This window comes from Bombyx mandarina, chromosome 28, assembly GCF_030267445.1.
Source record: "Bombyx mandarina strain Sakado chromosome 28, ASM3026744v2".
Taxonomy (NCBI): Eukaryota; Metazoa; Arthropoda; class Insecta; order Lepidoptera; family Bombycidae; genus Bombyx; species Bombyx mandarina.
Window position 1 is genome coordinate 2,378,982 of NC_143233.1, and position 22,704 is coordinate 2,401,685.

At 42.1% G+C, this 22,704-nt stretch overlaps 1 protein-coding gene and 1 long non-coding RNA gene across 2 annotated transcripts; both read right to left on the bottom strand.

Annotated features, from left to right (window-relative positions):
- Positions 1-8,169: 8,169 nt before the first annotated feature.
- Positions 8,170-21,654, bottom strand: LOC149499679 (uncharacterized). Its single transcript, XM_089739092.1, has 10 exons — positions 21,484-21,654; positions 20,604-20,749; positions 17,492-17,569; positions 16,534-16,616; positions 15,586-15,708; positions 14,451-14,592; positions 12,777-12,947; positions 11,047-11,159; positions 10,308-10,358; positions 8,170-8,661 (listed from the first exon to the last, which is right to left on the bottom strand). The coding sequence occupies exons 2-10, from the start codon at positions 20,731-20,733 to the stop codon at positions 8,170-8,172; spliced, it is 1,383 nt and encodes a 460-aa protein (XP_089595218.1). The 5' UTR covers positions 20,734-20,749; positions 21,484-21,654.
- LOC114252112 (uncharacterized) lies at positions 19,036-20,518 on the bottom strand. Its single transcript, XR_016325558.1, has 2 exons — positions 19,683-20,518; positions 19,036-19,358 (listed from the first exon to the last, which is right to left on the bottom strand). It is a non-coding gene; the product is annotated as an uncharacterized LOC114252112 (long non-coding RNA).
- Positions 21,655-22,704: the final 1,050 nt, after the last annotated feature.

Genomic DNA, 22,704 nt, shown 5'->3' on the forward strand with positions numbered 1-22,704 from the left:
GGCGAGAAACTCAGCGGGCTGATGCTTAGGTTAGGCTGCACGTCGAACTCTTTGCCGAGTACGGTTACCAGGGTCCCTACGCCTAGTGTTAGAGCTAAAGGTGTCTAATGCAAGGGTTATTTGATCCGATGGATCCGTAAGGACGTGTAAAAAAAAATTTGTATTCATAGGCACAGTAGGATTTCTCCTTCGAGGCGGCGTGCTTGCTCGCCGGGGCGCCACCCTGGGACCTGGAGGCGGAGGCGCTCGCTGCCGATTACCGGTGGCGTAGCGACCTTCGCTCTAGGGGGGAAGGGCGCCCCGGCGAAGGAGTAGTTCGAGCGCGGAGGCTCCAATCTCGGCGGTCCGTGCTGGAGGCGTGGTCTCGCCGCTTGGCGGACCCGTCGGCCGGCCTCCGTACCGTTGAGGCGGTCCGCCCGGTTCTCGCGGACTGGGTGGGCCGCGACCGCGGATGCCTCACCTTCCGGCTGACGCAGATGTTGACCGGCCATGGGTGTTTTGGCCGGTACCTCTTTAAGATAGCCGGAAGGGAACCGACGGCGCAGTGTCACCACTGCGCGGACCGCGACGAGGAAGACACAGCGGAACATACATTGGCGCGTTGCTCTGGATTCGACGAGCAACGCGCCGCCCTCGTCGCGGTCATAGGAGAGGACCTCTCGCTGCCGCGCGTCGTGGCTACGATGCTCGGCAGCGACGCGTCCTGGAAGGCGATGCTCGACTTCTGCGAGTCCACCATCTCGCAGAAGGAGGCGGCGGAGCGAGAGAGGGAGAGCTCTTCCCTTTCCGCACCGATCCGTCGCCATCGAGCCGGGGGCCGGAGGCGGGAATACGCCCGTACGTCCCGGCCCCTGTAGGTGGCGGCCTCCCTCCGGTGAAGGTCAAGGGGCGACCTGAGGGGGTGAGGCCGCGCGGCGCGCTACCAGCACTCTAGCGCGCTGCTGTGGAGTGAATAGAGCGACCGGTCGACGGTGTATCGCGTCCCGACCGGGCAGGCTGGTTCTGGTCCAGCGGGGTATTCCGGGACACCAGCGGCACCGTCTGGGCGGCCCGACGGGCTGCCGTACCGAGACGGCCGACGTTTCAGAGCCTTCGATTCGCCTCGAAGGCTCCGTCAGCTGGGCGTCCTTGGGGTGAGCCGCGCCGTCTGGTTGTAGTGTTGACCGCGGTAGCCCCCCTACCTCATCCGGGTTCTGACCTCGGAGGGGATCGGACGTCGGGTGTAAGAGTGCAGGGGAGTCGTTTAGTGGGTGGGTCCTAAAATCCTTGGGCCCGCGGTCTGCTCACAACACCATGCAGATCGTTGAGTCTCACATACCCCGCGCGCCCCTTTTGCGCGGGGACCTCGTAGGAGGTTCGGCCCTCTACCCGAAAAAAAAAAAAAAAAAGGATTCTGTGTTATATAAAAAACGTTCGCTATATAAAAGCAGTTTTCTCTAATCACAATGGGCAGTTTGACGTATATAATACGTGACGGCGCGCGCTATCCCGGCACTTCACGGAGTGCAGGAACGGCGCGCTGCTGTCACTTAGATGTAAGTTAGATTAACTTAGGTTAAGAATAAATTGTAAAGGAAAAAAAAAGGAGGAGAGAAGCGGCCGCCCCGAAGAAAGAAGAAGAGGAGAAGAAAGAAGAAGAAGAGTCAGTCCCACCCACAAAACCCAGCCTGCTACTCTCAAACCTGCACCTCATCTCCACTGCCTCAATAGGCAGGGAGTTACATGTCCGGGCAGAAGGGTTTCCACGAGGCGCGCTCCGCGCCCCCGCAAGGCGACGCGACGACCCCCTGCTGCTGCTGCACGAAGCTAGTTAGTAATCGGAACTACTCGAAGCGAACCAGCGAACGGATCACCTGACGCGAAGCGGAAGAAGTGAACTATGAATTTTAAAGTGGTTGATAAGTGTTGTAAGTTGTACTTCGGTACAATGTTTATTTATCCCGAATCCCAGCGCGTAACATTACTTACTTACTAACAATATATTGTATAAAATAGTGTGTGTTATAATTTTGAACGTAAAGCACAATAATAGATTGGCGGCCCTAGAAACTTCCATAGCACATTTGTTATCAAATCACTGACACGGTTTCCACAATCCTCAGAGAACCGGTACGATCAACACAAGCCAGCTGATATCACAGCGGTTACTCTGTAAACGTTCACACTCATCGATTATACGTCAAGATACAGCAGAATCTAGATAAAATGATTACATCGTCATCTTAATATTATAACAGAAGCCGGGATTTGTGTTGTCTCACTGTTTTCTTTTTCTACCGAGCTGAATTGGGTTAGTTTTTCTAATTAGTATTTACTGACGACTGTAACGCAGGCTGATGATGATGATGATTTGATGATGATATGACGCAGGCTTTGGTAAACGTAATAGATTTGTAATATTTTTGTTAGGGTGGATTATTAAGACGACTCCTAGGATTAATGGAAGATGGCGAGGATATCGATCGGCGTGCTCTCCCATATGTTCTGTGTAGGCGCCATAGTCTGAAATTACATGACTCTTTACCCCCGGCCATGTGCTGGACAAACGGCGCCGGACCAGCGGCCGCCAGCGACACGACGCCGGGTTCCTCAGTCGACGGGCCAAGAGCCCGCCTTGATGGCGCCGCGCTACACCTTCCCCGGAGCGGTCGGGGGAACGCGGCCTACCACCCCGCCCCACACCTAGGTTCCACCCCGCACAAAGCGGGTGGAGCCCGAAGCTCTTAAGAGGCCGGGTTCCGCACGGAACCCCGGTCCCGATCCCCTGCTCTACGGCGGCGTAGCGAGGAGCGCTTTGCCTCACTCGCCCCGCCGCCTTCTTCTGCGAGAAGGGGCACTCGCAGAAGTCGAGCATAGCCTTCCAAGACTCATCGCCACCAAGCATCGACGCCACGACGCCTGGCAGCGACAAGTCCGGTCCTATCTTTGCGACAAGGACACGGCGCTGCACCTCCCAAGCGGGGCAGACAGCGAGCGTATGCTCCGCCGTGTCCATGTCGTGTCCACAATGGCACCTCGTCGTCGGCTCAGCTCCTATCCGGTGCAGGTACTTCCCGAAGCATCCGTGCCCAGTCAGCACCTGCACCAGACGGAAGGTAAGGCGTCCTCCGCCACGATTCACCCAGTCATCAAAGACCGGGTAGTGCTCATAGCTAGGCCGTTTCATAATAATATACTTGTTAATGTAAAAGATTCGGTTTGAAGGGTGGGGCAGCCATGTTACTGTTCCAGCTGAGATCCCTAGAACTCTTGTCTTAAGGTGAGTGGCGGCATTTACGTTGTAGTTGTCTATGGCCTCCGGGAACCACTTAACACCCACCAACATGGCCCACCGCCATGAGTTCGTCCACGAATATAAGCAACAACAAAAAAAAAAAAAACATGTTTTCATCATGGAAAATTGAAACTGAGTAATCTCTTCTTTAAGGTTCATTGGAAAATCGATTTTAAAGGTACATGATAAGGTACAATTTAATCGAGTCCTTTTCGAAATTACAATCGATTATAAACACTGATAAGCTTATCTTGTTCTCGTCGTTCCGTTAATCAGATTAAATTGAGCTCTAAAATAATAAGAAAAATTAAGGATTTAGAATATCACAGAGCTCTCTGAAGTATGGGCACCACTCATAAAGTCAATGACAACAATACTTACAAAGGAATTTTACCTCAAAGGTGAGAAACAGTACGTCTGAAACATACCCAGTCATTTGGGTTTTACTGTGGCGATAGCAATAATAGAATATAATTATTATTTATTATCGGTTTTGCCCGCGTCTTCGTCCGCCTACTATACTTATTTTGGCATAACGCTAATTTTTACCCGGAACTTCATTTACGTAGAAGGTGAAAATATTATTGAATAATACAATGTTAAGGAGCTATTTAAAGTACCAAATCTCGCTTTTTAGGAGACTTCAAATTTTTTTCATCTATGTATGTACATACCCAAATATAGCCTATAGCCTTCCAAATGAGCTATCTGACACTGAAAGAATTTTTCAAATCGGACCAGTAGTTCCTGAGATTGGCGCGTTCAAACAAACAAACAAACTCTTCAGCTTTATAATATTAGTATAGATATTTGACAGATGCTTGTCTTGAAAATCTCGCTAGCGACATTTTCAAGACAAGCATCTGTCAAGACAAGCTTGCATATACACAAGTGCTCGAAGTGCCAAATGCTCGATTTAGACCCGACCCGATCACCCTCGTCGGTCAAACTATACCCTGGGACCAGTTAAGTCAACTATCTGAGAGTCATCCTGGATAAATCCATCCATGCGGGACACGGTGAGACTCTATAATACTTGCATAAGACCGGTCATGACATACATGAATGTGGTGTTCGCTCACACGACCTGCACCCATATAGATATAAGTTTATATGGGTGCAGGCCGTGAAAAGTAAGAAAGCACAATCATAAGATTTTACTGGTAGCGGGACCTCTGGTGAGATTGCACGGGTGGGCACCACCACCCCGCCTATTTCTGTCGTGAAGCAGTAATGCGTTTCGGTTTGAAGGGTGGGGCAGTTTGCTAAGTACGTATTTCATTAGAAAAATTTGTACTTGCCTGCGGGATTCGAACACGGATGCATCAATGCATTGTTAAATATGAATGCACCGGACGTTTTATCCTTTAGGCCACGACGACTTCGAAAGCCAAATGAATGTATTATTTGGAACTATTCAGGAAAACAACATACCTTATTAGTGAACTAGCATCCCATTAATATTGAATACTCGTAGTGCGTCTCTCCTTATAAGAGCGAATTGATTCACGACAAGATGGCTTCATGAAAACTGCGTCTTCATATATATGCGTGCAGAAATGCGTGTTGTTTATTTATCTCACGACGCATTTTAATATAATTAACGCCTCAAAGGTAACATAGACTAAAATAATGCAGAACAGATATTAATTTTCTACACTAACACTTTGTTTGACATCACGGCATTTCTATTATTATTAATAATTCGTTTTTTTTTCAATTATGATAAAAACCACGTAATGTTCTCTTAAACTGAGTCGTGAATTTTAGAAACTGTCAAAATTAATGACAGTTATGCACGTTTTACTGATTTAATTCAACTGATTAATTGATTGGCTGATTACTTTAGTCAGTTTCATTGGCTGTAGATACTAGATTCGCTCATTTCTGACCATCACTCTTGGATCAAGAGTTACTATGAGTCTTGGTATTTCAGATGCTGTATTCATGACATTTAGAAGTGTTTTGCACGCAACAGTGGCGTAGATCTGATCTTCTCTCCCTCTCTCTCCCTCTCTATCTCCCCCCTGTCTCTCTCTATCTCCCCCTGTCTCTCTCTGCCTCTCCCTCTCACTCTCTCGTGCTATCTCTCCCTCTCTTTCTCCCTCTATCTATCTTTCTTACTTATTTTATTGTAGGAAGAGCCAGGACAACTCTTAGAAAATATAGCGTGCTTCGCTTTTAGCAAATATCTTCTGAAACATTTATTTGGAATCGTGATTGATCATAATCTTGAACAGCACATATTCGACATGCCGTACTTGACTTGACCGTATTTGACATTACCTCCTTATTAAGGTAAGTGAAAATTAATAAAATTAGTGTTATTTTTTTTTATTTCTTCCTTAAATAACATCGTTCTCTTTTCAAAGGCGCTTTCAACAATTTGGAGGGAGGATTTCAGATGTATGCTAGGTGACCTCAATGCCGCGTCACGACGTGTTGGTCTGGGAATGAATCTGGACAAAACTAAGGTCATGTTCAACGACCATATCATTCCTGGAGCGGTAATAGTCGAATCCGCGGTACTCGAAGTTGTGTCTGAATACACCTATCTAGGCCAAATTATTCAGCTGGGCAGGGCCAGCTTTGAGAAGGAAGCTGATAGGCGCATACAGTTGGGCTGGGCTGCGTATGGAAAACTACGTCACATTTTGAACTCAGCAATCCCGCAATGCTTAAAGACAAAAGTTTTCAACGCTTGTGTGCTGCCGGTCATGACATATGGCGCTGAAACGTGGACATTGACCTTAGGTTTGGTCCGTAAGTTCAAAGTCGCTCAGCGTGCTATGGAAAGGTGTATGTCCGAAGTTTCTTTGATGGATCGAGTCAGAAATGATGAAATTCGTTAAAGAACCAAAGTAACCGACATAGCCTTAAAGATTAGCAAGCTGAAGTGGCAATGGGCCGGACATACGTGTCGCAGAACCGATGGCCGATGGAGCAGACGTGTTCTGGACTGGAGACCGCGTACCGGTAAGCGCAGCGTTGGGCGTCCCCTTGCCCGTTGGACCTATGACTTGCGGCGATATGCTGGAAAAGATTGGATGCGGAAGGCGGAGGATCGTTCATTGTGGCGGACTATGGGAGAGGCCTACATCCAGCAATGGAGAGATACAGGCTGATGATGATTTCGACAATTTCAACTCTCAATTTAAAATACAAGATTGTGTCCTTTCTCTTTAAGTAATTTAATCTTTGCAAGATGAAAATATCAAGCATCTCAATATTATTTTACACGCTGTATTTCTCGCTAACTAGCGTGCATTGGATACCTTCTTTTCTTTAATTAATTGAATCGGATTGCTTGAGGTGATAACGTTTTGAATTTGCGGGCAATCGCGGGTACACCGCACTTATGCGTAGTTTAATACAATATGAAAAAAGACAGATTATGTATATACTTATACATATTTGACGGCGCCAGGGATGGCTTAGCAGCAATTCCGTTATCATTCGTATTCGCTGGAATTCAGTTTATTGCAATTTTTTTTATTTTTTTTATTGCTATGATGGGTGGACGAGCTCATGGCCCACCTGGTGTTAAGTGGTCACTGGAGCTCATAGACAAATACAACGTAAATGCATTGTTCATACTGCTTCACGGCAGAAATGGGCAGGGTGGTTGTGCCTACCCGTGCGGACTATTTTAAATCTATCTTACGAAAATAGGGCTTAAGACAATTCTCAATTACATACAATTACCGATCAACAACACTGGGACCGTAGTTTCTTTTTCCTCAAACATTATACAATATCCAACGTTTGAACAATACAGTTTTTGGGACTTTGGAAGATTGACGATATTTTATTGTGCGCCAGTCGCTTCTGTATTAAAGAGCATCGTATGCACCCTCCTTAATGAGACTACGTGTCTTCAACAGATACCCTGAAGGCGTAATCTTGTCGAAATCGATTCCAGACGATAACATCATAATATGTCAGCGATCTACATTAACATATTAATTGAGACGACATTATTATGTTTACGATGTGTTGACAGATGACAATTTTATAAATCTTGTTATTTTTTTAAAGGAAATATTAAAATTTGCCTTACTGTCCACTTATTCTATTTTTTTCCATTAAATCGACGTTTAAGGCGTAAAATAAAATCTGGGTATCACATGGGAAATACGCGTTGCGAGCCCGTGCTAATAAATAGAGGTCGACGTGCAACCTAACCCATGCATCAGCTCGCTGAGCTTCTCGCCGGATCTTCTCAGCGGGTCGCGATTCCGATCCGGTAGTAGTAGATTCATTCGCGAAGCAGTTGCTCTCGAGTTATTAGGTCTCCTTCGGAGGCGCTCGGGCAGCTGTTACCAAATCCCACCCCTCCTGGCTGAGCCTTTGCTCGCGCACCTGTCGTGATGAAACTGGAAAGGCCTCCGGGCCACCAGTAATCCTTCAATCATAAAAAAAAGAACTAATACTAGATAAATTAGGTCTATGGAGGGACTTCGGTTCTTCACTCTCTCTTTCTCTCTCTCCGAACTGATTTGTGCCGTATGTTCCATGGGGAGTGCGAGAAATTGTTCGAGATAAAACCTCAATCTTCTTTTTTCGATCACATCTCCCACCGTCGGAGCAGAGTTTGTTCACACTATCTGGAAACGCTGCGTTCATCGACAGGGCGTTTCTCCCCTCCACGGTATTTCCCGAGCGCTATGACATGTCCTTCTTCAAATGAGGCTTGCGGGGAGTACTCAAGCTTTTTAAGCAGCACGGCTCTACCCGTAGCATTGCTGATGTCCATGAGCGACGTTAACCACTTACCAACAGGTAGGCCGTATCCTCGTCTGCCTCCAAAGAAAATAAAAAAAAGCAAATACAAAGAAAAACTGACTTAAATTGAATTAATACCGTTACGTCACACTTGAAAATGAAAGCATGCATCAAAGTAATTTATTAAAAACTAAAATCCATATACAATAACGATAAAGAGCACCGGAATTTGTAAATGCTGAACTGAAAGCGATCGGTTCATCTAAGACAAATCTTTCAGACAACAATCTATTGTCCATGAACCGTAAAGCCTTAGGAGGTTTTTTTGGTTTTCCTGTAGCCTTCGATGGTTTGGGATAAGGCTTTCCGTACATTCGAAATTCTAGGACCGCGTCATCAACAAATACGAAATGGACCAGTAGATTGACGTTAGGGATGTTCAGTCGTAAATTTTCGTCTCCCAGGAAGCGCGGTTCGAAGTTGGCGTTCGGTTTCCAAATGTCCGTTTTATTTAGTGGCTTGGCTGTTTGCAGTTTATCTATAGGGTGCACTTTGATGATCTCCGATGGTGTTTCTCCGTTGGCAGCGAAAGCGGTGCCTTCTTTCATGTCCAAGTAAGTTTTGTAGTAAAGATGCGCTGCGGATCGATTCGTAGCTCTGATCTGTTGATTGATATTATTTGAAGCTTCAAAACAATACGCCTGTTTCTGCCGTGAAGCAGTAATGCGTTTCGGTTTGAAGAGTGGGGAAGCTGCTATAACTATACTTGAGACCTTAACATTATATTTCAAGATGGGTGGCGCATTTACGTTGTATATGTCTATGGGCTCCAGTAACCACTTAACACCAGGTGGGCTATGAGCTAGTCCACCCAATGAAAGCAATAAAAAAAATGGATAAGATCATTTGGAAAATTTGCCTTAAAGGTCTCATATGTATAACATTTTTTTTTATTGCTTTGATGGGTGGACGAGCTCACAGCCCACCTGGTGTTAAGTGGTTACTGGAGCCCATAGACATCTATAACGTAAATGCGCCACCCACCTTGAGATATATGTTAGGATAGATATATAAGGTCTCAGTATAGTTACAACGGCTGCCCCACCCTTCAAACCGAAACGCATAACTGCTTCACGGCAGAAATAGGCAGGGTGGTGGTACCTACCCTACTCACATGATATGATATATGATGTGACATGTTAACGAATTGTCTGAACCTTGAGACAAATGTCTTTATCCAGTTAACGTCATCCTAGTCCAAAAACTTAGTGATAACTTCTCGTACCAATGAGACTATCTATCCAGTACGATAATGATGATCTTTGCGTAGAGTTTCGCGTCTACTAAAGGTGGGCCATTTCGTAAATTCAAATTTAACTTTACCATTTTGATCACGCTTAACTTAAGCCGTATTTTATGGACTCAGAATTTGAATTTGATTTCGTGTATCACGTCTTAGTTACAGAACCAAGAATCCAGAGGAAAATCTTTCAACAGAACTCAATTTGTTTATGCCTGCCTATTCTGGTAGACTCAAGGGGCTATTCCAGCTTCGTCTAACGTATAGGCGAGCTCACGATGGCCAGTCTGGTAAATTTGCTAACGCTAGCCCTAGCAAGAGCAGTGCTTTACAGAATCTATCACCGGATCGGAATCGCGATCTACTGAGAAGATCCGACGAGAAACCCAGTGGGCTGTGGGTGATTGTTAATTTTGAAGTCGTCGTGGCCTAACGGATAAGACGTTCGATGCATTCGTGTTCAGCGATGCACCGATGTTCGAATCTCAGGCGGGTACCAATTTTTCTAATGAAATACGTACTCAACAAATGTTCACGATTGATTTCCACGGTGAAGGAATAGCATCGTGTAATAAAAATGAAACCCGCAAAATTAAAATTTGCGTAATTACTGGTGGTAGGACCTCTTGTGAGTACACGCGGGTGGGTACCACCACCCTGCCTATTTCTGCCGTGAAACAGTAATGCGTTTCGGTTTGAAGAGTAGGGCAGCCGTTGCATCTATACTTGAGACCTTAGAACTTATATCTCAAGTTGGGTGGCGCATTTACGTTGTGGATGTCTATGGGCTCCAGTAACCACTTAACACCAGGTGGGCTGTGAGGTTGTCGAACCATCTAAGCAATAAATAAAAAAATGCTTCAAGCTACGTGCGCATTCCTATATCGTAAGTAATAAAGTATCGACATTTTTATTGTGGCTTCCGTAGCGCCAACAGCCTCGTCTCATTACGTACGCCCAACAATCGCGGTCTCCGAAGCATAAAGAATTAAAATGAACGTTTCTCACCTCTATTTTGATGCACGTGTAGTTCATCACCATCATATCATATAGTGAAAGCTGAAACAGATTTGTTCTATTTATTTGTTAACCGACTTCAAAAAAGGAGGATGTTCTCAATTTGACTGTATGTTTTTTTTTGTTTTTTTTTATTGCTTAGATGGGTGGACGAGCTCACAGCCCACCTGATGTTAAGTGGTTACTGGAGCCCAGAGACATCTACGATGTAAATGCGCCACCAACCTTGAGATATAAGTTCTCAGGTCTCAGGTATAGTTACAACGGCTACCCCACCCTTCAAACCGAAACGCATTACTGCTTCACGGTAGAAATAGGCACGGTGGTGGTACCTACCCGTGCGGACTCACAAGAGCTCCTGCCACCAGTAAAAACCAGTTATGTTCGATACCTCGTAACTTTTGACTGGGTGAATCGATTTTGATGATTCTTTTTATTAGAAAGCTGACGCTTGCCGTGTGGTCCCGTTTCAATTTAGTCCAGTTCTGATAATGGTATCCATGAGAAAACCATTTAAGTCTTAAATTTGCATTAAGCACGTGCGCGACAAATATCTGAATAACTCAATAACTCAATATCACGCCAACCGATTTCGATGATTATTGTTTTTAGTGTATATTAATTTTTTTTGGAATATCTTTTTTTTTCTATTTGAAGTCGGTTTTTGTTATAGCATGTCCATTTACAATTATCTATTGCTGCTAATACATTTACAACACGCGTATTTTACCTTATAAGAAGCTGTGCCTCTAATACCTGGTGCTAAGACCCTCGTCTTCTCATGGTAGACTAGCTCAGTGTACTTTTCGCAATCACCTTTCCCAGTCTCGTATTTCGCATCGACTGCAATGAAAGAAAAAGTGTAAGTTGTTTTTGTTGTTAAGCCGTAAACCGAACTGTCGACTAGTTTCTTTGGCTTGCCTCAAAGAGGTCAGTGGACCACAAGCTTTCGTTTAAATATTCTAAACAGTAACTGTTTCGCCGCCGAGAGAGCAACCGATTTGATATTAAGTTTATTATTTATTTTTAACTTAAAAAAAAGGATAATTTATTTTTAGTATAAATTTAATATTGTTGTATTACAATAAACTAGAGGTCCCGCAGTAGTCGAAATTCGACTATAGTTAATTGGAATTTTAAGTTTGTACACTATTATGATTGTATTTTATACTTCTATATTCACAAATTTCGCCAATACTACACTATAAAAAAATATTAATAAAGACAAACAATATTTAATCTATTCTCAATTTGACAACAGACGCCAAGAACAATAGTTTGACAATAAATAGTATGCATGCGTGTGTGCGTCAAATAAATGGTATGTAGTGTGTGTAATGTTTTCTTTATTGATTTAATGTATCTTTTATGCAGTATTTAAAAAAAATATTGGCATTGTGCACTTCTTTTCTATATTCTGTATAAGTGTGGCAAATTTCATACTCCCCCGTCCGCGCAATTTTCGTAAAAAGGGATACAAAGTTTTTGCTTCACGTATTTATATATAGACTAGCGACCCGCCCTCGCTTCGCTTCGGAAACATTAAAACAGACATGAAAACAAAAAAAAAAAAAAAAAAATTAAAAAAAAGTAGCCTATGTTCATCAGGGACAATGTCGGCTTCTAATGGAAAAAGAATTTTTCAAATCGGTCCAGTAGTTTCGGAGCCTATTCGAAACAAACAAACAAACAAATCTTTCCTCTTTATAATATTAGTATAGATATAAGAAAAAAAGAAGAAGAAAAAAATTATCGTCATGTTAGTCGCTTTAGTCGCTTTAAAATTTGAGTGTCGACTTTAGTCGACACTCAAATTTTAAATAGTAAGCGAAATAAAAGTAAAAATCAAATCCGCCATAAATGTATAAATTTGTATAATTACAATTATTTGGGTATTTTTGTACGGCACCATAGGTACGGACTGCTATCCAGCCTATTCCTGCCACGAAGCGGTCAAGCGGTCTAGGGTGGTACAACCATAATACATAAATAACCATACGATACCGAATTCTCAGATTTTATAGCGATATTTATGTTGCGATGTCGCAGGTTTCAATAAATATATTTATCAAGGAGTGTAAGACTATTAGTTAAAATTTTGGAGACAATATCTTAACCAAAAAAAAAAAACCTTTATTCAGCTATTTGAATGGAGTAAATTTAATTGAAGTTCAATTAAAAACATCAAACTGTTGATGCTAATACCAAATATGTATGTAATATGTAAAAGTATACGTATTCATGCTCCCTATAAATCGGCCAGTAATCCAGGTCTGTATTGCCTAATAAAAAAATGATCGCAAGGGTCAGCCACTCCGCAGTGCAATGGAGCAGCCTGACCCTGGGGGAACCGCTTGCATGATCACGGTATCTCTACGCCAGGTAAGTATGATTTAGCAAGGGAAATACGAGAACCGAAAAAATATTTAAAATTAATAGGCCCTAATAAAATTTACGTACAAGTCGTAACAGCAATGGCGTCTTTGTCGATCCTTGTGACGTCAAGATACTTGAATGCATCCACGTCGAATGGATACAGATTCGAAAGCATGGGACCGCTCTTCGCTTCGGTGATGTTATTACTTCTGAACAACACGTGAGCCGGTATGTCTTCAATGTCTTTCTTAAAATCTGAAATCCGATTCTTTCTTAAATAAAACTATAGTAATCGGCCCACTGAGTTTCTCGCTGGATCTTCTCAGTGGGTCGCGTTTCCGATCCGGTGGTAGATTCTGCGTAGCACTGCTCTTGCTAGTGTCAGTGTTAGCATCACTCCGGTTTAAGCCCCGTGAGCTCAACTACTAGTTAAGGTTACGCTGAAATAACCTCTCAAGGCTATTAGCTTAGGTAGGAAAACAAAAAGTAATAAATATATTTTTTCTGCATGTAACTAGCAACCAACACCATCGTAATTATCATCAATCTATAGATATCCACTACTGGACATGGGACTCCTAAAGGTACGCCACAATGATGCAGTCTGTATCCAGCAGGTAATTAGTTATCCAGCAAAAGTGCAACGTGCTTCATTCACAAGCTTCTGATTTGTAATTTATATAAATGTAAAAGCCTAATATTGATATTTGTATAAAATACTAATATAAATTATTAGATATCCTCAACAGGTTATTTGAGTTCTTCGGTTACATTGTCAGGAAGAGTGGATACAATCTTGAAAAATTGATGGTAACTGGTAAGATTTGCAGGCAAAAGATCTCGTGACCACAGTCCAATGCGCTGGTCCGACCAAATCCGCACCGATACCACAGTCACCGAGAGCAGAGGAAGATGGCGAAACATCACCCAGAGAAGGATAATGGGAGGAGATGGTCACGACCCTCAGACACGAGGTGCTCAGACAGGCAGGTAAAGTTTACTACTGTCTGTGGCAACTAAGCTGACTGGTGTTATTGTCTGCTGGCAGTAGGCAGTTACCAGTACAAATTGATTCAAGCATGCTTGTGGGGATATAGGAATATGAAACAGGAATATGAAACTGCGCACTAGGCGTCTCTTGAGTGCCATCATATAGTGTTCTCCGAACGAGGTTTGTTAGATCTTGATAGGTTTGATAGATAGTCTACCATGTGAAGACGAGGGTCTTAGCTCCGGGTATTAGAGGCACAGCTTCTTATAAGGTAAACTACGCATGTTGTAAATGTATTAATGCAGCAATAGATATACAATAATTGTAAATAGACATGCTTTAACAAAAACCGAGTTCAAATAGAAAAAAAAAAAAAGATATTCCAAAACAATTTTTTTTTTATTGCCTAGATGTGTGGACGAGCTCACAGCCCACCTGGTGTTAAGTGGTTACTGGAACCCATAGACATCTAGAACGTAAATGCGCCACACACCTTGAGATATAAGTTCTAAGGCCTCAGTATAGTTACAACGGCTACCCCACCCTTCAAACCGAAACGCATTACTGCTTCACGGCAGAAACAGGTAGGGCGGTGGTACCCACCCGTGCGGACTCACAAGAGGTCCTACCACCAGTAAATTAATAGAATCCTCAACGGTAAGCAACATGTGACCCTGGCACTGTAGCCCATGAGTGAAAAATACGATTCACGACCAGGTGGAACATATGCTCTGCTTGGAAGTGATTAAAAATGCTATCTTACTCACCTTTATTATTTCCAGAGCGCCTAAACGAATAATCATATGATTCCTCCAAGGATGTAACCGTGTCTACCCACTGAAGGTACGGTATTATGTGAATGAATCTCGCTGGTGCTGCACACCCGGGGCCCTTGATGCTTAGACCGATCTGGAAACGTCAACAAATAATAAATGCTTAAATATAATTAATAAAATCTTCAGCACATATTTTGACGTTTTGAAATCGGACCTTTCTTAAAAACTGGTTTCAAATCCCAAGCGGTTACCAGATTTTTGTGGAGATTATACACTTTCATGTATACCTGGAACCTCCAAAAAAAATATTAAAAAGCCGAAAGAATTTTCCAAGTCAATATTTTAATTTTAAGACCTGAATCTGTGAAGTGGCTACAAAGCAAATACTCAAACATGACGAATGCCCGTAGGAGGTTTGGTTTACTACCGGGGGCGTAGTAGTAAATAGTATCAATTAATCAAATCTTGACCTTAGTTTGCCCGATGTGGGAATCGAACCCGCGGTCCTCGCGCAACAGTCAGGGCTATTACTGCATCACATTACTGGTGGTAGGTCCTCTTGTGAGTCCGCGCGGGTAGGTACCACCACCCTGCCTATTTCTACCGTGAAGCAGTAATGAAGGGTGGGACAGAAGTTGTAACTATACTGAGATCATAGAACTTATATCTCAAGGTGGGTGGCGCATTTACGTTGTAGATGTCTATGGGCTCCAGTAACCACTTAACACCAGGTGGGCTGTGAGCTCGTCCACCCATCTAAGCAATAAAAAAAAACACTAAGTCAGTTAAACTCATAGACACAGCCCACTGAGTTTCTCACCGGATCTTCTCAGTGGGTCGCGATTTCGATCCGATGGTAGATTCAGCGAAGCACTGCTATTGCTGGAGCTAGTGTTAGCAAATTCTTTCAGGTTGACGTCACCCCTGATCTGCGTGGCAGGAAGCTTCTGCCCGGGTAGTGGGGTTCGCCCCGAGGCCCGTTCCGTGCCCCCGTACGGGGGTACGACGACCCCGATTGATTCTCAGGTGGAGCCCGTGAGCTCACCTACACGTCCGGGTGTAGCTAGAATGGACCCCTAGCAAAAAAAAAACCATGTTAACTATTGAAACCCAAGGCTAGATTTACCAAATGCCATTTTCCGCTTGAATTCGAGGCCAGCACCATCCCGTTCTCCCAAACGCAGTCTTTCTTGTTGTTTACAGCGAAACCACAAAGATAATGCTTCGGTTCCTTCAAGCCTTCTGAAAGCTACAAACAAGAATTTTTTTTCAATATTATTTTGAGAAAGACAAACAGTATTATGCAAAGTTTTTGCATGTCGAAATTGTGGAATAACAGTGCAATCTATATCTATACTAATATATAAATCTACAGTGGTTTTTACGGATGTTCCGTTATAACTATTGAACCATGCATCCGATTGACTTGAAACTTGGTATCCATGTAAAAAATACATGTACTTAATGGATAGGCTAATATTTATATGAGCGTTGGACTCCCTACACCAGTTGCGGGGGCGTTAATGATGAGAATCTTGGTGGGGGTGAGAAATAATAATGTTAATTTTAAATGCCCAGCGAAGCGGACGGGTACAGCTAGTAATTTATAAATTTCGGATTATTTTATATTTAATAATGTTCGTATTCCCTTTTTCCAAATTTTATCACGTTTTAACAATATGTGGGAATTAAATGCCTTTTAATCAATACCGTTGCAGAAACTTAAACATCCAGCCGAAATAGCAATTTTGTCACAGCACGCATTGTAACGCGAACAAAAGTCCGGTGCAAAAAGGTAAATGACCTCGTGTGATTCAAGGGGCATGTGCTATCTACCTTCGCTTTAGATGGCTCGCTGACAAAATAACAACATGTGAAAACTATATGTGTTTAACCTTACCGTATCAAACAATATTAGTTCCTTTAACAGTATTTTTTTTTATTGCCCTTGTAGGCAGACGAGCATACGGCCCACCTGATGGTAAGTGGTTACCGTCGCCCATGGACTTCAGCAATGCCAGGGGCAGATCCAAGCCGCTGCCAACAATATTTAAAAGTACAATATTTAACTCACCTTAGCTCGATTGTAGAATTCATCGCATATATCTTTGTTTACATATTGCAGTTTGTGTAAAGTTTTCTCCAGAAACATATTTTCTGGAATAAATTATTGCTATTAAATTAAAATCAGCTCGTGCAGTATTGGAAACTGGTATCAACTACACATTTGTATTTTTCTCAGACTTTTTCATCACTTTCTTCATCAGTCACCGATTGTAGTTCGCAACCGTTGGTATATAACTATATAATAAAATAGACATCCCATATCTCAAGGTTTGTTGGATACACGTCTATGAACTATGTTAACCCATGAAGAGATTGCCCGTGAGTTTAAGGCTATAAACAATAACAATAGTCTAAGTTTGAAGCTACTTTAAGCATTGCAATTACATCAGAATTTCTCCCTTGTAACCTACGTCTAAGTCAATTTCTCCATGCAAAAGTCTAAAATTAAATGTATGCAAAATTCACGTAGCTTATTGGAAAACTTGATTTTTCCACACTAGCTAGTGGAAATATTTCCTCTAATAAAGATATGTTAATAATTAATTTGCCTTAGCAAAATGCCAACACGTCATTACGGATCCTACCGATCCATTAACGGTGCTTTTAGGTACCACAAGCACCGGCCACCGTCCTCGTCGAACCCGTCGCTTGCTCGAGCGAATGAGCCCATAGACACAGCCCACTGAGTTTCTCGCCGGATCTTCTCAGTGGGACGCGTTTCCGATCCGGTGGTAGATTCTGCGAAGCACTGCTCTTGCTAGGGTCAGTGTTAGCATCACTCCGGTTTGAGCTCCGTGAGCTCGTCTACTAGTTAAGGTTACGCTGAAATAGCCTCTCAAGGCTATCAGCTTTGGTAAAAAAAAAACTTAACAAAATATTACATTAATTTCGTACTACAACGAATTCTATTTCAACAAATATTCAGTGGCCATTGACACTAGCCGTTTAAAACTAATTACATTTACCATCGGTGTAGCCGGCAGCGTAAAGTTGATTTGATGCGTTAAAAGAATATCCGGGAATGCAGATCGGCGGTAGGTAAACTGTCAAGAAGAAATTTAATGAAAACTTAAAGTCATGGATATTGAACAGGACGTTCTCTTCCATCAGCCCTTATTTACGCTTCTTCCGGCTTGTAGTCGTCGTGGCCTAAGGGTTTGACGTCTGGTGCATTCGTATCTAGCGATGCAACGGTGTTCGAATCCCGCATGCGGGTACCAATTTTTCTAATGAAATACGTACTTAGCAAATGTTTAGGATTGACTTCCACGGTGAAGGAATAACATCGTGTAACAAAAATCAAACCCGCAAAATTATAATTTGCGTAATGACTGGTGGTAGGACCTCTTGTGAGTCCGCGCGGGTAGGTACCACCACCCTGACTATTTCTGTCGTGAAGCAGTAATGCGTTTCGGTTTAAAGGGCGGGGCAGCTGTTGTAACTATACTGAGAGCTTATAACTTATATCTCAAGGTGGGTGGCGCATTTACGTTGTAGATAGCCTGGTACGCTCATGCAGACAACCGCCAACTGCCGACTTGGCTTGGTCTTCTTGAGGCGCATAACATCTGCACATGCAATGATACTGAATGACGATCACGACCGCTCTGACAAGAGTGATACGACAAAGGAAGGAAATAGTACGCCATAATGGTAGGTCTTTAATGATATCCAATACCAATTCGCCAATTACTTCAGGGTGGATACCTAACGAGTCCTGTCCAATATGACTAAGAGACCTTAGCGTAAAAAGCCCGACTGTCCACTAACATATATCCCCGGCTCCCTTCCCTTCCACTTCTTTACAAATTGCCACTATTTCTCTCGAGGCAGTATTCATTTCAAAGCTAAGAACCTGGATCAACTCTGACCATCCAGGGTCATAGAATACAAAGAAAGCCAAAAAGTTTAGGTCTTTTTGTTGTAATATCTTCCGTAAATTTCTTGTAAACTACCAAATGGACTTAAGACTTAAGCTTGTTAGACCTAAGACTTTCAGCCTGTTTCCAGAAGCACTGTAGTATTTGCGTAGCTTTTGGCATCATTTGACTCCAGGCAATGTTCATTAGACGTGCCATGTCCTACTTAACACGTTCGCTGCGGCACCAATTTTTGCAAACTTTCCGTTTCTGCGGCACGAGGTATTATCGGCCCGCACCGTGACCAGACGTTAGGGCGACACGCGGTCTATTAGACCCCACCTCCTTTAACAGACTAAAATCCATTTTCTGGCGCGAAATCAAAGATAAATGAAAATTTTGGTCCTTGTCGATATAGACAGTGAATTGATGAACCCTAATGTACCGTCGCCCCGGGATCTGATAGCTAGTTTATTAATTATTGGCAAAACAAAATATGGGATCTTATACACCTCGTAACGCACTGAAATAGGGTAAATTTTCGCTAAGATTAGTGATGAGAAAAATAATATCGACGCAACGACGTTTATCTATTTTTGTGTAAAAGTCTTAATGCGGTTCACAGAATAGAAAAAAAAGAAAACCAGAAGTAGAAAAGAAACTATCCTATTTATTCTGCCTCGGGCTTTAAAAATACACTTATTAGAACTGGAATTAACATACAAAAATTCAGTAACAATATACTTTTTTATAAAAAATCTCAATACATATTTTGTACTTATTTATGAGTGTTTTTCATTGAAACAGGGTAGACAATAAGATTTTTTGCACTGAGAGCACTGAGTCAAAATCTTTTTGGATTTTTTGTCAGCTTCACGAGATGGTAAAAATGTGCGTAGTTTCTGGTAACAACCAACACATCTTCTTCTTTTTTCACCCTTTTCAAGGCAATGACGTGCGCTGCTTTCAGGTGCTGAAAAATAACAAAAATGTAAAGATAACGTAATAAAACTGGCATTGTTACTTAGGTTAGATCGTAGATGAGAATAACAATGATAATGTATAACTGCATTAAATGAATGTGTTTGCTTTATGCTTAAAATGTTGAAAGAGTAGGTAGGTAAGGTAGCTTAAATTCAAAATAATTTAATTTTGCGAAAAGGAAACAATAATAAAGAACTTAATAATGACCAATGTCAGGCTTAGTTTATGAAAGCTTCTACACGTTGACTATCGTCAGCCTATTGAAAGTTTACTTGTTTTAACTGTCAAGAAATATATCTGAGCATTACATTACCTGGGAGCTCATCGATTTCCTTTTTTATAAAAGATTCTATAAGTTTCTCCACAAAGAGTCTTTTCGGTAACTTTTTTTCATCAGTTTGGATTGAATTAAACAGGCATCAACAGGCAATCCAGGCATTAATTAGCGCTGTACCGAATATTAGCTCCATTACAACTTTTCTCCACCATTTGATTCCTCTCTTCAACGTTGTATAATAAGATGACATCTGGTCAGAAAAGTCAATGCCTTTTTTTGTTTTATTGTACAGCAGAACACATCCTGGTTTTTTTATGCATTCATCGGTTCCTCTCTTCTTTTTTCCAGTACTACTGAATTATTAATTAATTACTTACCTGTTTTGTCAACGGCTGCTTTGCGTTTTTTGTGGAGTTTTTCACTACCTACAAAAATATCAATTAAAAAACTTACCTGTTTTGGTTCTGTTTCTGGGTTTTTTTAAATTAACTTCTTCCGACATCGTTTAGACATGTTCGGCGATGTAAAAAGACGTGCTCTTCAATCGACCTGATGCACAACACTAGTCGCGGGAAGCCCGCGTTGGGTGCGGTACGAGGTCCGGAGGGATATGGGACGTTTTAGCCTCGTTCCGCACTGCATTAAAATTATATTAATTCAGTGCGGTACGAGGCCTCAGACATCCGGTACCAAGGTAGGTATACCACCGAGTCCGGGACCATTAGCGCGTCTCAAATATACATTTATCTCTTTTCTATACTGGACCAAACCAAAGCTATGCCCTTCGCACCACAGAGATGTTCACGTTTTTCCTTGCCGCACCACAAGGAAGTTGCATGAGGGGTGATTTAGGCCTCGTTTCGCAGTTAACGTGTTAACCAACATACAGGGTACAAGTGCTCACTGTACCAACTTGCCAAAACAAACCATCGATTACATGTTCAAGAAACATCTTACTGTGATTTTCATCTTCCATATCAAATTCCAAAACAGCAATCGTGTTCATTGTGGCGTATTCGTACTCGGGATGGGTCATATAGTCCTTAATCTTGGCATACCACGGCTTATTGTCTGAAGCTATGAACATAGCTTTGCTGTCTTGTCTGAAATACAAGGGAAATTTGGCTTAGAAACTTTTTCATACCATCCAAATGGTTATAAAGGGTTAAATATTAGCCCGTGGGCATCAAAACTTAAAAGCCGCGTCTCTCCTAGGGTCTCAATTATAGTGTATAACGATTGTGTCATTATTGAAAGCAGAAGTCTTCGTGGCAGAATTAGGCAGGATGACGTTCCGTTCGCGACCAGCTTTTTGAAAAAAATATGAGTTTCCCCTCAGTTATTTAAAGTGGTAAGCAATCTTCTTTCATGTCATGCTAATTAAGTATGGCAATTAAAGTTTTGCTAGGCCATTGTTGCCAGGGTTTATACCACTCACCATAGCATCCACAGTGCGTTTCCAGAGGTCTTTTTTGCCACGTACCATCCGGCTATGGAATGAGCTCCCCTCTACGGTGTTTCCCGAGCGTTATGACATGTCCTTCTTCAAACGAGGCTTGTGGAGAGTATTAAGCGGTAGGCAGCGGCTTGGCTCTGCCCCTGGCATTGCTGAAGTCCATAGGCGACGGTAAACACTCACCATCAGGTGGGACGTATGCTCGTCTGCCTACAAGGGCAATAAAAAAAAAAAATACTACGTTGAAACTTTAGACAGTTGTCGGTATTTAAGCGAAGATATCTGCTATCGTACCAACGCTGTTCGCTATCAATAGTTTGAACAATAATCGTTTCATTATACATTACGTTTCATTAGAAGTATATTACTGAAACTAATTACTTCAAAATATATTGAGGTATTCGACCGATGTCATCAGCGTTTCCTAATGCGTACTTTTCTTTGATGTAAACAAGACCTGTGACAGCTATTTTTATTTTGTCTCCTTCGTCTGAAAGTAGTTATAATTTTTATTGGCGGTAAGTAGACCTTAGAACTCATATCTCAAGGTGGGTGGCGGCATTTACGTTGTAGACGTCTTTGGGATCCAGTAACCACTTAAAACAAGGTGGGCTGTGAGCTCGTCCATCAAGCTAAGCAATAATAAAAAAAAACGTGTGGCACTCGGGGACTGCCGCGGTAAAGCTATTGCATAGCATTTTTATCAACTTATGCAATTATAATTAGACAACAATAATTTAATATCAAAACAATAATAAAATAAGACCACGGTATTTTTATAAACACTAACAAAAGCAAAACATTAACTTTCCCTTCACACTCATAATCTAGACCGCGCGAGAGAGAGAGATGGGCATACTTGTCATGATGCGCATGCAGTGTGACGTCACGCCGCCCGCTTATTCACAAACACTACAGAAGCGCAACGTGTGAATGTGTTGAACGCGAGTTACATGTGGGGCGGAGTGGGGGGTGTTAGGTTTTATTTTCGTTACGGAATTTCTTGATTCGGTCGCCGCGCTCAGAGCCTGCGATAAAATCTATGCAATAGCTTAAAAAGGTAGGGTGTGGAATCTGCGCTAGTACGGTCCACCATTTTGCCTATATATCTTTGTATGAATATATCGACGCTTGAAAGGCAAACGTGACTAAGCGACAATGCGTGAACTTTACAGTAGACTAATTTAAAGTTGAAATACCAAAAAAAAAACTATTTTAACGAATCTAGCTGTAGAATTGAAATGATTTTAATAGACTTATTTTTTTTTACGCATCGAATATGGTTATTGCCTATCATTTATGTATAAAGCAGTTATTGTCGCTTAGTCACATTTGCCTTTCAAGCGTCGATATCATTGTCGTGTTTATTGTTCATTCCAGTAGTACTAGTAATAGTAAATAGTAGTGTGGCAAACACAATACGCTCGAAAATTCGACCTTATGTCTTAATCCTCTAATGCTGAGCTTATTTTCAAATATTTTACAGAAATTACTAAATAATTTATGAAAATTACTACGATAAAAAAAACTTTAACTTAAAAAAAATTTATATACAAATGTCAATGCTAAATTCACAGCAAAATAATTTAAAAAATGGTTGTT